Here is a 14,725-nt window from a genome sequence, read left to right as displayed (position 1 = left end):
GCCTCGCCTGGAAGCACCCTGCATCACTTCCAGGCACACCTAGGGTGACCCTATAGAAAGAAGGGCAGTATCTTTACCAGTTGTGTCGAAAAGCCAGTGTGGTGTAGTGGCTAAGGCGTCAGACTGGGAGTCGGGAGATCCGGGTTCTAGTCCCCAGTCGGCCATGGGAACCCACTGGTTGACTTTGGGCCAATCACAGACTCTCAGCCCAACCCACCTCACAGGGTTGTTGTGGTGAGGAGAACATGGAGAGGAGGAGGACTATGTTCTACCTTGGGTTCCTTGGCGCAAAGGAAGCTCATTCACTTTTCTAACTCCTGGGCCACACTGGGATTTTACGCTGAAGAGGAAGCGGAGAGAGAAAGACGATGATGTAGACTCGATCTTAAGGTTTTGGAGCCTGAAGATGGGGACAAGGCGCTAGCATCTTGTTCGACCCACCACACGCTCTCGCGAGCCTTGCCCGTCATGGCTTATTCGAGCTAGCTGCAGCGGGCTGACTGGGTGGATCAGGGTGGTGGTGAACACATCACTGTGTGATGGGGTGGTCCCCGCTGCCTTCAAGGAGGCAGTGGTGTGACCACTCCTGGAAAAAAACACCTCCCTTGACTCTGAGATTTATGCTATCGTTTTTGAGCAACAGAATGTCGTCACGAAGAACCTCTCTGTAGCATTACCCACCCTCTACAAAACCCTCCTTCCCTGGACTATAACTTATTCTGGTTATGATTTTTTTTTAAAGTTTGAAATCTTGATTCTGTAAATTATGGTTTTAATTGTAAACTGCCCAGAGAGCCTTGGCTGTTGGGCAGTATAAATAAATAAATAAAAATAATAATAATAAAATAAAATAAAAATAAAAAAGGCAGGATATAAATGTAATAAATAAATATATAAATAAAAGGGAATTTCAGCAGGTGCCGTTTGTATTCATGCAGCACTTGGGGAAATTCCCTCTTCCTCACAACAGTTAAAGCTGCAGGAGCCCTGCCTTCTTTTGTATGTGGTCAGTCTAGTATAGCTCCTGCAGCTTTAACTGTGGTGATGAAGAGGGAATTCCACCTGTTACATACAAATGACACCTCCTGAAATTCCCTTTTTTATGCAACTGTTAAAAATACAGGAGGAGCCTGGTTCTCCTTTTCATATTACGCACACCTAAGGTTCTCAAAACCACACACACACATATTCATTCCAGAGTTGGGGGGCATTTTCTGGTGACATCAAACATTCCTTCAAAGCCTTTGCCCAATCCTATGGCTGGCTCCGGATGAGGGAGAAAGAGGGCCTACTCCTGCATCGATAGGACCTCAATCGCCATTTTAAAATCCCCCACAAGTGCAGTGTCACTCCACGATTCTTTAACCCACTTCCTCTTGTTTTGTCAGGGTCTCAAAGGCTTGCAAGGCACTGAAGGACCAAAAGGCAAACCAGGCCTGCCCGTAAGTTATTATGCACTTTTCTTTTCTATTTTAACCATGTGCTTTCATGAGGACTAGCGAAATCTAGCATCCATTCAAACACAAGCGCACAGCATATCCATGCTAGTGAAGACTAATTGTCCTTCCATTGTCCAGGCTTCCGAAGTCTGGACAATGAAAGCATAGTCTTCATGGGGAAGGTTGTCACACAGAGGAGGGCCAGGATCTCTTCTCGCTCCTCCCAGAGTGCAGGACACGGAATAATGAGCTCAAGTTACAGGGAGTCAGATTCCAGCTGGACATCGGGAACAAATTCCTGACTGTTAGAGCAGTGCGACAATGGAATCAGTTACCTAGGGAGGTTGTGGTCTCTCCCACACTAGAGGCCTTCAAGAGGCAGCTGGACAACCATCTGTCAGGGATGCTTTAGGGTGGATTTCTGCATTGAGCAGGGGGTTGGACTCGATGGCCTTTTAGGCCCCTTCCAACTCTACGATTCTATGATTCTTAGTGGGACCAGCAAGACCAGCAAGTCTTTTACAACAGAAAATACCAGGATTGAGACTGGGTTGGTTGGTATTCAAATGAGCAGCAAATTGTCCCAACAGGAGGACAGATAAGGAGCATCCTGGCTGCGGAAGCCTTGACTAGTGGAATCATGAAGGTAGATAATTTTCAGGAGCTTAGGTTTCAGAACTTGGGTGGCGAACTTGTGGGCACGTGGATCACATGGCATTCTGGATCCTCCATTTCCCAAATCCCAGGAGGACCAAGGTAACGGCCAGAGGACCTTGGTACTGACCACCGGTTCCTCCAAGGCAGGATTGTCAATGCTGCTTATTTCTAGGGCACACCTGGTGTTCCTGGACCACGTGGACCTTCGCTGAATATCTCCAGGGAAGAAATGAAGGTGAGTAGGAGAAATGGAGCGGTCCTGCACATGGTCGTTGTGAATGGGGCATACTGCTGGCACCAAAAAGACCACCGCGTTCCACAACCAGGGTGCCACCACTGAAAAGGCCCTCTCCTTATTAGCCACCCACCCCACTTCCTTTGACAGGGGCACCCACAGAAGGGCACCTGAATCTGATCTTAGGGTCCAGGCCAGCGAGATCACATCGTGCCAGTCCTTTTACAACTTCATTGGCTGCCAGTCCAGGTCCGGGCCCGATTCAAAGTGTTGGTACTAACATTCAAAGCCCTAAATGGTTTGGGGCCAGGTTGTTTGAAGGAACGCCTCCTCCCATTTGTGCCTGCCTGGACCTTAAGATCATCCACAGGGGTCCTTCTTTGCGAGCCCCTGCCAAAGGAAGTGAGGCGGGTGGCTACCAAGAGCAGGGCCTTCTCTGCTGTGGCACCCCAGCTGTGGAAAGAGCTCCCCAGAGAGGTTCGCCTGGCACCTACACTGTACTCCTTCCATCGTCAGCTGAAGACCTTTTTATTTTCTCAGTATTTTAACACCTAAATTAACGTAAAATTTAAACTTTGCTGTTTTCATTCCGTATCCATTTTTTTGCTGTGCGGTTTTAATCCGGGTTGTGCTTTTTATATTGCATTTTATATTTGTGGTTTTTTTAGATGGTTGCTTGTTTCTATGCTCCTTATGGTTTTAATTTTTGTGAACCGCCCAGAGAGCTTCGGCTATTGGGCGGTATAAAAACGCAATAAATAAATAAATAAGTAAATAAATAAATAACTTAGCTCTCCTTCTCCTCCGCCAGCACTTGATTTACTCAGCCAGCCAGCTGAACTACAGCACGGTGTGGACCCTCATGGACCACCTGGGCCAGGAACTGAAGCTGCTACAAGATCCCCCGAATGGCACCAAAGAAAAACCAGCCGCCTCCTGCAAGGAGCTTTTGCTGGCCCACCCCCACCTGGCAGACGGTAGGAAGCAATTGTTAGATCAATGTTCTTCACCCAGGGACGAGATCCAATCAGCCCCTAAGCACGGCTCCACACTTCCAGCGACAGAGGGTTCAAAAAGCGCTTTATTGATTAGGAATCAAGGTCTGGTCTCTTCAAAGGGAGAAATCAGACAGAGAATAGGAAATTCAGCACAGCATTTCAAGCCTGAAAGGGGCAGGGCCCTGTTGCAGCATAAACCAATCAGAACGTAACACTAGAGCCTTCTTACCTTTTGCTAAACAATCCCTTTGCCTTACAGTAAGTTACAGGAAGTTAACGATGCACTCAAGGAGATATTCTCGCGTACGTGACACTTCACTTACTGTATAATGGCTACTTCATCGCTTCCTTTTAAAAACGGAGACACCTATGCTAACACAATGACTGCTCCTGTTCCTGGACAGCCTCCAGGAGTTTCTGAGCGTCATGAATCCAGAGGCATCCATTCCAGGGGTGGATGCCATACCCCCAGGGCCTTTCCCTGCACCTCTGGGCAGATGTTCACAGGGTATCCCTTAGCATTCCTGAGGCCAGGCAGCCTCCATCACACGGGGCATGAATCACATCAGAGCGAGATAATTGCAGGCAATGGTTGGATATACGAATTATAAAGCTAGGGTATCCACCCTCCAACCACAATTAAGAACAATAATTAATCACCATACGATTTTAACTCTTTATATAATAACAATTCTATATCAATGAGCCTCGTGTGGCGCAGAGCGGTAAAGCAGCAGTTTCTGCAGCTGAAACTCTCCCCACGGCCTGAGTTCGATCCCAGCGGAAGCTGGTTTCAGGCAGCCGGCTCGGGTCGACTCAGCCTTCCATCCTCCCGAGGTCGGTAAAATGAGTACCCAGCTAGCTGGGGGAAAGGTAATAATGGCTGGGGAAGGCAACGGCAAACCACCCCGCTATAAGGCCTGCCAAGAAAACGTCAGCGAAAGCTGGCGTCCCTCCAAGAGTCAGTAATGACTCAGTGCTTGCACGAGAGGTTCCTTTCCTTCCTTCTATATCAACATTCCAATAACTGCAGCATTGCATATATGCATAGATCAGTCTTTGCACCAATTTTACAATATCACCATTCATACACACCAATTTGATGTCATATATACATAGACATAATCTTTGACACCAATTTTACAATATACACTAATCACAACGCATTTCACCATTCCAATCGTTACAATTTTACATACATGTAAACGTAAGACTTTTAATTAGAATGTTAACAGTTTCCATATCTGTATATGTCAGTTTTTTAGCGTAGAAGTTTCATTACACCTTTAGCATGGTAGTTTCATTTAGCGTGGTAATTTCATTGCACCAACAGGAGTCCGGTACATTAACCTGTTTCGCGAGATATTGCTTCTTCAGGAACACACTTCTCTCAGACTGTAAGCCAAGGCCTTTCATAATAGTCTCCCATAATACATAATTCCTCACACGTTTTAGGCCAAAGTACTACCGACAGCCTTGAGGGCTAGATTCAGTAGCGCTTGGCCTAAAACGTATGAAACTTCTACACTAAAAAATTGACGTACACAGATATGGAAATTGTTAAAATTCTAATTAAAAGTCTTATGTTTACATGTATGTAAAATTGTAATTATTGGAATGGTGAAATGGGTTGTGATTAGTCTATATTGTAAAATTGGTGTCAAAGATTATGTCTGTGTATATATGACATGTATATATGACATCAAATTGGTGTGTTTGAATGGTGATTAGTGTATATTGTAAAATTGGTGCAAAGACTGATCTATGCATATATGCAATGCTGCAGTTATTGGAATGTTGATATAGAATTGTTATTGTATAAAGGGTTAAAATAGTATGGTGATTAATTATTGTTCTTAGCTGTGGTTGGGGGGTAGATACCCTAGCTTTATAATTAACATCAGAGCAACCATCCTGATCAAAGGCTGATGGTGTCAAGAACTCCATCCCCACAGTGGCTGACCAAATGTCTCTGGGAAGAGGCCCATAAGTAAGACACGATCACAATTGGAGCACCCTCTTGCTTGATATGGTGGCGGCTCCACACCCCTCACTGGCCACAGGCCAGGAGTTGACGCCTGGAAGCATGTCTCTGCAGCCACTGTCGGAATCGGCCCTCAATATTTTTATTTATTCATTTATTTACAATGTTTATATACCGCTCCCCATTGGAAGTTTCGGAGCGGTGTACGAGATAAAATTTAAAAAACAGAATAAAGCACTGAAACAGATTTTAAAAGATGCAAAATGTACGATGAACCGTGGCTGGTCATTAAGGAAAGGCTTCCTGAAACAATGAAGTTTTCAGGAGGCGCCGAAAGGAATAAAAAGTTGGTGCCTGCCTGACCTCCAGAGGCAGGGAATTCCGCAGGAGGGGGCCCCACCATGTTGAAGGCTCTTCCCCTGGTGGACTCCAATCGGAGGATGGGTCCATGTGGAACCACCAGGAGCAGGCCACACCCCTCCTCACTGAAATGCCCACTGCCGATTTGCCTACGTTTTCCCCTGGGCTTCCTCCACATCCCTTCCTAGAGGGGAGGTGATTGCTCCCCTTCTTTGCTCTGGATGAGCAAGTGAACAGGTAACGGCAGCAATTGTCCCCCACTGCTGCCACCCTCCCCCTGTGGAGTGTGATTCCAGCCCTGCATGGGTTGAACACCTGGACAGGAGTTGAATGCTGTCGAGCGTTTTGTGGGATTATCATGCGCTGGCAAACGGAGCAGATCTGTTGGTGGTGTAATCTCTTGTGTTTATAACTCCAACACCTGGTGCGAACCTGCTTTTGTCACAGCAAAGGGAACTGTTACTTTATTGGCAGGAAGAGACGTCTTTCCTGACTCCTGTCCGTAAGCCTCAAGCAATGATCTGTGCTTGCGTTACAAGCAGAGGCCGGGGCAGGGAGGCAAATGGGTTCCAGACCTCTTACCTTTTGTGAGGGGACTTCTTAGCCTTTGACTTTAGAAGGCTATTGAGGACATGGATTTGGTTGAAACTAAGGGGAAATCAGGTTGCTGGGGCTTGTAGACCTCATTAAATTTATTTATTTATTTATTACATTTTTATACCGCCCAATAGCCGAGGCTCTCTGGGCGGTTCACAAAAATTATTATTATTATTATTATTATTATTATTATTATTATTATTATTATTATTATTATTTGCATTTATGTACCGCCCCATAGTCGAAGCTCTCTGGGCGGTTTACAAAGATTAAAAGACTGAACATTAAAAATCAATATACGAAATTTAAACCATAAAAACAGCTAACATTTTTTTAAAAAATTAAACTCTCAGCCAGGCCAAAGCTAGTTCTGGAGTCAGTTAAAACTCAACATATGCCTGGGAGAAAAGAAAAGTCTTGACCCGGCGCCGAAAAGATAACAACGTTGGTGCCAGGCAGGCCTCATTGGGGAGATCATTCCATAATTGGGGGGCCACCACTGAAAAGGCCCTCTCCCTTGTTGCCGTCCTCCAAGCTTCCCTCTGAGTAGACACCCGGAGGAGGACCTTAGATGTTGAGCGTAGTGTACGGGTGGGTTCATGTCCCTACTTTCCTCCATAATTTGAGCCCTGTTAAAAGACCATCTCTAAACCGTAGAAGAAACACAGAAGCAGGAATTCTGCTGGATTCTACCCAGAGACATTTTCTATGACACACGACAGCCGGCACAGAATTAAGGAATGGGGCGGGTGGAATGGGGTGGAATTTCAGAGGGGCTCAACGGGGAATGCCGCCCTCTCTCATGATGGCAGCCTTGGTAGAACAGTTCCAACTCTGGCAGCTGCCTGCCCCCGAATGCCTTCAGATGACATGACATCTGGGGCATTCCTTTTGGAGGTGGGGTTGGTGGGATGATGGCTGGCAGCCACTGAAAGGAGCACAACGTGTCCAGGGGAAAGTCCCGTCCCCCCCCCCCCCGCTGGCTAAAAATCTCCAAAAGGCTTCCCCCTCCCCACGCACAACTTCAGCTTGGCCCGCACTAGGGCTAGGAAGTTGTGATGTAGACATTCTGCCTCCTGTTTACCATGGCTAAGAGAAAGATCCCCCCTTCCATTTCATTCCAGGCTATTATTACATAGACCCCAACCAGGGCAGCCCCCAAGACTCTTTCATCGCGTTCTGCAACTTCACAGCAGGGGGAGAGAGCTGCATCTCCCCCACGCAAAACCAGGTAAGAGATTCTGGTTTCCACCTGGGACAGAGGTTCAGTCCTGTATGCATGTGCCACAAGAGTTAGAAAAACCTACAGGGCTTATAGCTGTCAGAAACACCAACATGGGCTTAGTTTTAGCCTGCAGGTGTCCTGTTCCGTTGCGGGTTCCATCATTGGTTCACGTGGGCAGCAGCAGCAGTAGTTCTGGAGTTACCGCATGTCCAGAACCCCAGACAGAAATGTGGATGGTTGCTTAGTGACCTGTGGGCTCAAATTCAGGACCACGGAGAGCAATCCTGAAGCGTAGTGAGACAAGTTACCCCAGCACTGGTTTAGAATATGGGGCAGGGGGTTATAGTACGTCATCCCCAACTGCTGCATTTACTTTTCAAAGAGCCTGTGCAATTTCCTGCAGTTGCTGGCTTCTTCTGAGTGGGGAGGGTTTGGAGATGCTTAGTCATAGAATCCTAAATTAATTTTGAATCATAGAACAGTAGAGTTGGAAGGGGCCTATAAGGCCATCAAGTCCAACTCCCTGCTCAATGCAGGAATCCACCTTAAAGCATCCCTGACAGATGGTTGTCCAGCTGCCTTGAAGGCCTCTAGGTTGGTCCCTAGGGTCTCCTTGTTCACAGGAGGAGGCGTATGAGGTCCACAACTAGAGTCAGAAGGCTGTGACGACTCCTGGGGACAGGTTGTGGGATCCATGGTGGTGGTCCGGGAACTGGTTCTGACTCTTCCTTGGAGATAAAACATCAGAAGTGCCATGCTGGATCAGACCGAGAGCCCATCTCATCCAGCACTCTGTTCACACAGTGGCCAACCAGCTGTCAACCAGGACCCACAAAGCAGGACATGGTGCAACAGCACCCTCCCACCCATGTTCCCCAGCAACTGGTGTATGCATGCTTACTGCCCCTGACACTGGAGGTTGCACTTAGCCATCAGGGCTAGTAGCCCTTGATAGCCTTCTCCTCCAGGAATTTATCCAACCCTCCTTTTAAAGCCATCCAAATTGGTGGCCATCACTACATCTTGTGGTAGTTAGTTCCATCAATTAACTATGCGCTGTGTGAAGAAGTCCTTCCATTTATTTGTCCTGAATCTCCCACCAATCAGCTTCATGGGAGGACTCCAGGTTCTAGCATTATGGCAAAAGGAGAAAAATGTCTCCCTATCCAGTTGCTGCCACTGGGAACCTCTGTCTCAGAGGTCCTTGGTCCCGGCTCATGACAGCAGAGGAAAGCCATTATTTTCCATCAGGCCTTTTGATTAACAGTTGGGCCTGTGTATCAGAGCAGGTTAACTGAAAGGGTGCTGTGCACTGAATCTGCCTCTGTGTATTTTATTGGATTTTATTATTTATTTAATAGAATCATAGAATAATAGAATAGCAGAGTTGGAAGGGGCCTACAAGGCCATCTAGTCCAACCCCCTGCTCAATGCAGGAATCCACCCTAAAGCATCCCTGACAGATGCTTGTCCAGCTGCCTCTTGAAGGCCTCTAGTGTGGGAGAGCCCACAACCTCCTAAGTAACTGATTCCATTGTCGTACTGCTCTAACAGTCAGGAAGTTTTTCCTGATGTCCAGCTGGAATCTGGCTTCCTTTAACTTGAGCCCGTTATTCCGTGTCCTGCACTCTGGGAGGATCGAGAAGAGATCCTGGCCCTCCTCTGTGCGACCACCTTTTAAGTCTTTGAAGAGTGCTCTCATGTCTCCCCTCAATCTTCTTTTCTCCAGGCTAAACCTGCCCAGTTCTTTCAGTCTCTCTTCATAGGGCTTTGTTTCCAGACCCCTGATCATCCTGGTTGTCAGGATGATATATAGTGACCATCCTGGGATCGTTTTATGAGAAAGGGTGGGATCTAATCAAAAATAAAAATGGGTGGTGTCTGTGAGAACGCTTGTGTTTCAACCCTCAGGTCCCTATCAAGGCTTGGTTGAGAGCATACACTTCAGAAGACACCTTCCAGTGGTTCAGTTCCCTTCCCGGCGGTTTCATGGTAAGCTTCTCTGTAGCGCCTTGAACTTTCCAACACAAAAACTCTGCAAGTTGGGTCCTGGGGGGTCAGGATAGGCAAGTCGGAAGTAGCCAGGGAAAGTTCAGTTCCCTGTGGTGAAGGCAGAATCAAGGGGCAGTCTTCTGACTGATCAGACTGAAGCAGGAAGTACCCGGCAAAAGCTCTCAAGGGCTGGAAGACTGTCATGTGAACTCTTCCAGCCAGTCAACAAGCTCCTTTTAACTTGGTGGTGTTCCTTGGCCACACTGGTTCCACTTGAGCTGAGGGCAGGGAGAAGAAAAGGCCATGAAGGAGCAGCAAACCCAGAGCCTTCTACTTAGCTGAGACTCCTGAGCAAACCTGACCCAGAATCCTGTATAAGGGGCAGGGCTGGGTCCCGGGCAGCAGGACGGACCAAGGAGTGATCCATGGATCAACCAGAAGACAGAACTAGAGAAGAAGCCTGGAGTCAAGACCAAAGAGCAAGACCAGGAACACACTACACCTCAGGAGTGAAGTGGACCTTGTTGCTCAAGAAGCGTTCCAAGGGGACAGGAAGCCCTCTTATACACCTTCCTGTCCAGGAAAAGCCAATGGGCAGCCTGGGTGGAGTCATTCCAGAAGCTGCAGTGCTTCCGTTCGCCACATGGGACAGTGCTCAGCAGTTCCTGGCAAGGGGGGGACAGGAAGCCCTCTTATACACCTTCCTGTCTAAGAAGAGCCAATGGGCAACCTGGGTGGAGTCATTCCAGAAGCTGCAGTGCTTCCGTTCGCCACATGGGACAGTGCTCAGCAGTTCCTGGCAAGGGGACAGGAGGGCTCAACTGAGCCAGTCTGACCTTTTGGTCCCATAAGGCTGCCTTACAGGAGTTAAAGTGCAATTCCTGCCTTTAGCCAGAGTTGGGTGGGTTTACACCGACTGAATCCCTGTTTGCTATCATACAGTTGGATAAAATGGTGTGTGTGTGTGTGTGTGTGTGTGTGTATGCGGATTAAAAATGTACTTCTGCAGACCTTTGGGCTCCCCTAATCATGCTGATACCTGCCTCCCGTTGCTCAGTAGCTTCACGTTGGCTACATCTCGGTCAACACTCAGCACTTGAGTTTCTTGTTTATATGTATGATATTGTAGACAGGGAGGGAGAAGGCTTATCTAAGGCCATAGCTAGACCTAAGGTTTATCCCTGGATCGTCCAGGGGTCAAACCTGTTCATCTAGGTGACGCACAGGGGATCCAGTGCTCAGGCAGGGGCGAACCCTGGATGATCCCAGGATAAACCTTAGGTCTAGCTGTGGCCTAAGTCTACCTAATGAGTTCATAGCAGAGGTGAGATTTGAATGTGTTGCGGAGAAAGGTTTTGCCCCTGACATCTTAGTTTTCTAAGCTAAGGGAGATATTCACCCAAGGGACCATCCAAACACACAATCCCCCATCCGCATCCCAAAATGACATCATTTATTTATTTATTTATTTCATTTCTTGGATGTATTAGTTGCCCTATAGCTTATAGCTATTAGGGCAACGTACAATAAAAACTCAAAACGATTCAAAATCCAGATAAAAACCGATTGTTTTATTAACAGCAGAGGCTAAAATGGCACAGGATGCCACTGGCACCAACAGTAGCTAGGGAATATCCGTTGGACAAACCCTTCTCATTGACATGCTACCTTTCCACATGCAGGGATGAGGGTTTTTCTTTTTAAATGAGGGAGAACATGGAGTCCTGCACACTCTAGCGGCCTTCAGCAATCCCTAACCCAGCTCCCATGCTCTCGTTACTGCTGCAGCTGGAGTACCAAAGTTTGAGCACCGTCCAGCTTCGCTTCTTGAAACTTCACAGCACCTTGGCCACCCAGAAGGTGTCCTATTCCTGCAGACCCCATCCAGAGGGGCGAAAACTACAACTGGAAAAAGAGATCAAGTTCCTTGCTGACTCCCGGGATCAGAGTTACGTGACCACCCTTCAGGGATGTACGGTAAGAGGGCAGAAGAGGAGAAGCTACTCATTGGCCCCGTTCAGAAGACACCTTAAACCACGGCTTTAACCGTGGTGAATAAAGCAAAAAGGCTTATTCACTGTGGTTAAAACCATGGTTTAAGGTGTCGTCTGAACCCAGCCTGGCTTTCTGGCTTCACCACCATGGTTAAAGCCATGGTTTCAGGTGTCGTCTGAACCCAGCCTGGCTTTCTGGCTTCACCACCATGGTTAAAGCCATGGTTTCAGGTGTCTTCTGAACACAGCCTGGCTTTCTGGCTTCACCACCATGGTTAAAGCCATGGTTTCAGGTGTCTTCTGAACACAGCCCGGCTTTCTGGCTTCACCACCATGGTTAAAGCCATGGTTTAAGGTGACTTCTGAACACAGCCTGGCTTTCTGGCTTCACCACCATGGTTAAAGCCATGGTTTCAGGTGTCTTCTGAACACAGCCTGGCTTTCTGGCTTCACCACCATGGTTAAAGCCATGGTTTCAGGTGTCTTCTGAACACAGCCTGGCTTTCTGGCTTCACCACCATGGTTAAAGCCATGGTTTCAGGTGTCTTCTGAACACAGCCTGGCTTTCTGGCTTCACCACCATGGTTAAAGCCATGGTTTAAGGTGTCTTCTGAATGGGATCATTAACAATTCAGCGGTATTGAGAGGGCCGTTCCAGTATCATAGTCCTCCAGCTGTGAAGACGCTTCTCCCCTGCCCAGGGTGCAAAAGATGTGAAGCAAGGTGGCAGGGAGGACCCTGCAGCAGCTGTACACTTTCCCTTGGGGGCGGGGGGGGGGAATCCTTAAAGCAGCTGTGGGGGTCTCCGATTTCTAGTTTCCATCAGAGATGCAACATCGAGGGAGCAGGTGTTTAACTCTCCTTCCCCTCCCCACCCTCAGCAATATTTTCCCAGTTTAATTTTTTCTCCACGCTGCAAAGTTGCCATTAACCTTGCACTGGAAATGTGTGTGTGTGTGTATATATATATATATATATATATATATATATATATATGTGTGTGTGTGTGTGTGTGTGTGTGTGTGTGTGTGTATGTATGTATATGTATGTTGTTCCTGTAATTCCAACACCCACCCACATCCAGGAGAGATGTGCAATTTATTTATTATTTATTGCATTTATATTCTGCCCCATAGCCGAAGCTCTCTGGGCGGTTTAAAAAAGTTAAAAACAGTAAACATTAAAAACAAATATACAAAGTTTAAAAACATAAAAAGCATAAAAACAACAGTATCCTTATCAAAACAGCTATCCCCTCCCACAAGTTTACTAATTCATGCAGTCGTGCAATTGAAATTAAACAAACACACACACGCACACACACCCAGCAGCTGCTTTCAACTTCATCATCTGGAGATTGGAGGTTCGTGCATTTCTCATGTCAGCTCTGTTTTTGCCTACACACACTCATGAGGAAAACCCAAAGCTCTGGAAATAGCCATGGGTAGCTTTTGAGATTTCAGCACTCATTGCTTGCAAGACTTCAAAACAAGAGGATCTAGCAATCAGTGTTTATGTGTGTCTGTTTAAATGCAAAAAATATATATGTAAGGAAGCTGGATTTCCTGCCCAATAATACCAGTTCCTGCACCACCAGTGACCACAAAGAGCCCTGTCCATAACCTCTTTGTGTGTGTTTCAGCTGGACAACGAGTCTTCTGTCATGGACACAATCTTTCACTTCTCCACGGAGGACCTCACACTTTTGCCCCTGCGTGATCTGACTGTGTATCACAACGGTGACACCTCCCATGAGTTTGGGTTTACAGTTGGGCCTGTTTGCTTTAGCTAAGATTGGAGAGAGACCCCCGTGCAGACCCAGCTGGCTTTCAAAAACCATGTCTCCTATTTATAAGTTCCTTGCCTCTAGCTGCATTATGCCACAGGCTGTGCTTCCGTCTGAAGGATGGAGAATAATATTTTATGTTTACAAGGCTATTGTTTGAAAGTTGCATTTCTTTATGAACATATAAGTTGTCAGGATTTGTCCTATCCTGCAGCACCATCTGGCGGCAGCTTTCCATAAAACCAGCTGCAGGGCTTCGCAGGATGAGAGCCCTGGCTGGTAAAGCCTTGCAGGGTTCAGGCCCAGACCAGCAGGCGCTCCCAGGTGGGCTCATACGGAACAGCTGGGAGCGGGCAGGAAAGGCCTATATAAGAGCTGCATTTCCCCTTCAGCCTTTGCCACAGCAACATGGTATCCTGTACCAGCTGCAGCTGGTTCCTGACCATTTGCTACCACAGATCTTGCCTCGCCTTCCTGGACCTCTTGCTCGTCTCGACCACGCCTCTGGCCCCTTTGCTACCTGGTACGTGCCGGAACCTTGCTTTGCCTTTGACCATTGACTTTTGCCTCTGGCCCTTGTTTGGACTCTATTCCTCCTGGACTCTGCCTCTTGCCTTGATCCCTGCCCAGACCTTGTTGACTGGACTTCTCTTCTGCCTCTGGCCCCTGCTTGGATTCTGAACCTGTGTCTGACCTTGTGCCTGTTTCCTGGATCTGCCTCCTGCCTCTGGCCCAGTATTTGACTGTGCCACCGAGACCCATGCCTCACTCCCAGCTTGTGCCACCGGTATTCCAACCGTCCAAGCCGGTTCCATCTCCGTCCGTCCCAGCTCCGGTGTTCCTGCCTAAGGACCCTGCCGCCCACGCCCCGGATTGTGACATTTGTGTATAAAAGATGTTAATTTAAGTAACCATGGAGGTGTTCTTCAATTACCATGGTGAGGGTTGATTCCTCTTTCTATGCTCTGTAGGTGATCTATATATTTCACTTAACCATCAGTAATCAATAAGGATGGATGAATCACACAATTAATTTTGCTCAGGTTCTCATTTTCCCACTGCGAAGTTCTTTCTGACATGTTTCTGCATCTGGCAGCAATTTTTTTTTTTTTTTAAGCTCACACAAAAATTTGTACATATTTTTGTGCACATATTTCCGAATACACGTTTTGCTGTATGCATTTTTTTTTCAAATGTACAAGATTTTGTGCACTTTTGAATGTACACCATTTTGTTAGTGGTTTTCCCATTGAATAAAGTGACTCCCCCACCAAATGTATGCATTTTTTGTGCCTGTTTCTTAAAATGTAAAAAAAACAAAGATACAGATATTTTTTTCCTTTGGCTAACTTCATCGCAAACTTCGGAAATGTATGGATTTCAGCTTCTAACTGCCTTCTGGGTTCATGTTTAGGTTCAGGAAGTACGAATTGATATTTCTTTTCATCAGACTTTAAA

At 47.0% G+C, this 14,725-nt stretch overlaps 1 protein-coding gene across 1 annotated transcript; it reads left to right on the top strand.

Annotated features, from left to right (window-relative positions):
• Positions 1-3,193: 3,193 nt before the first annotated feature.
• On the top strand, positions 3,194-13,450 carry LOC134411253 (collagen alpha-3(V) chain-like). Its single transcript, XM_063144973.1, has 5 exons — positions 3,194-3,308; positions 7,395-7,501; positions 9,407-9,487; positions 11,276-11,464; positions 13,124-13,450. Exons 1-5 carry the CDS (start codon positions 3,194-3,196, stop codon positions 13,271-13,273), a joined length of 642 nt encoding a protein of 213 aa, XP_063001043.1. The 3' UTR covers positions 13,274-13,450.
• Positions 13,451-14,725: the final 1,275 nt, after the last annotated feature.

The sequence above is a fragment of the Elgaria multicarinata genome, chromosome 19 (genome assembly GCF_023053635.1).
Source record: "Elgaria multicarinata webbii isolate HBS135686 ecotype San Diego chromosome 19, rElgMul1.1.pri, whole genome shotgun sequence".
Lineage (NCBI taxonomy): Eukaryota > Metazoa > Chordata > Lepidosauria > Squamata > Anguidae > Elgaria > Elgaria multicarinata.
Note: the sequence above shows the minus strand (reverse complement) of the source record. Positions and strands in the feature narration are given on the sequence as shown.

Coding starts and splice junctions, on each gene's coding strand:
- LOC134411253 (XM_063144973.1), top strand. CDS start 3,194: ATGGACCACCTGGGCCAGGAACTGAAGCTGCTACAAGATCCCCCGAAT. Junction 9,488..11,275: donor CCCTTCCCGGCGGTTTCATG/GTAAGCTTCTCT, acceptor TTACTGCTGCAG/CTGGAGTACCAAAGTTTGAG. Junction 11,465..13,123: donor CCACCCTTCAGGGATGTACG/GTAAGAGGGCAG, acceptor TGTGTGTTTCAG/CTGGACAACGAGTCTTCTGT.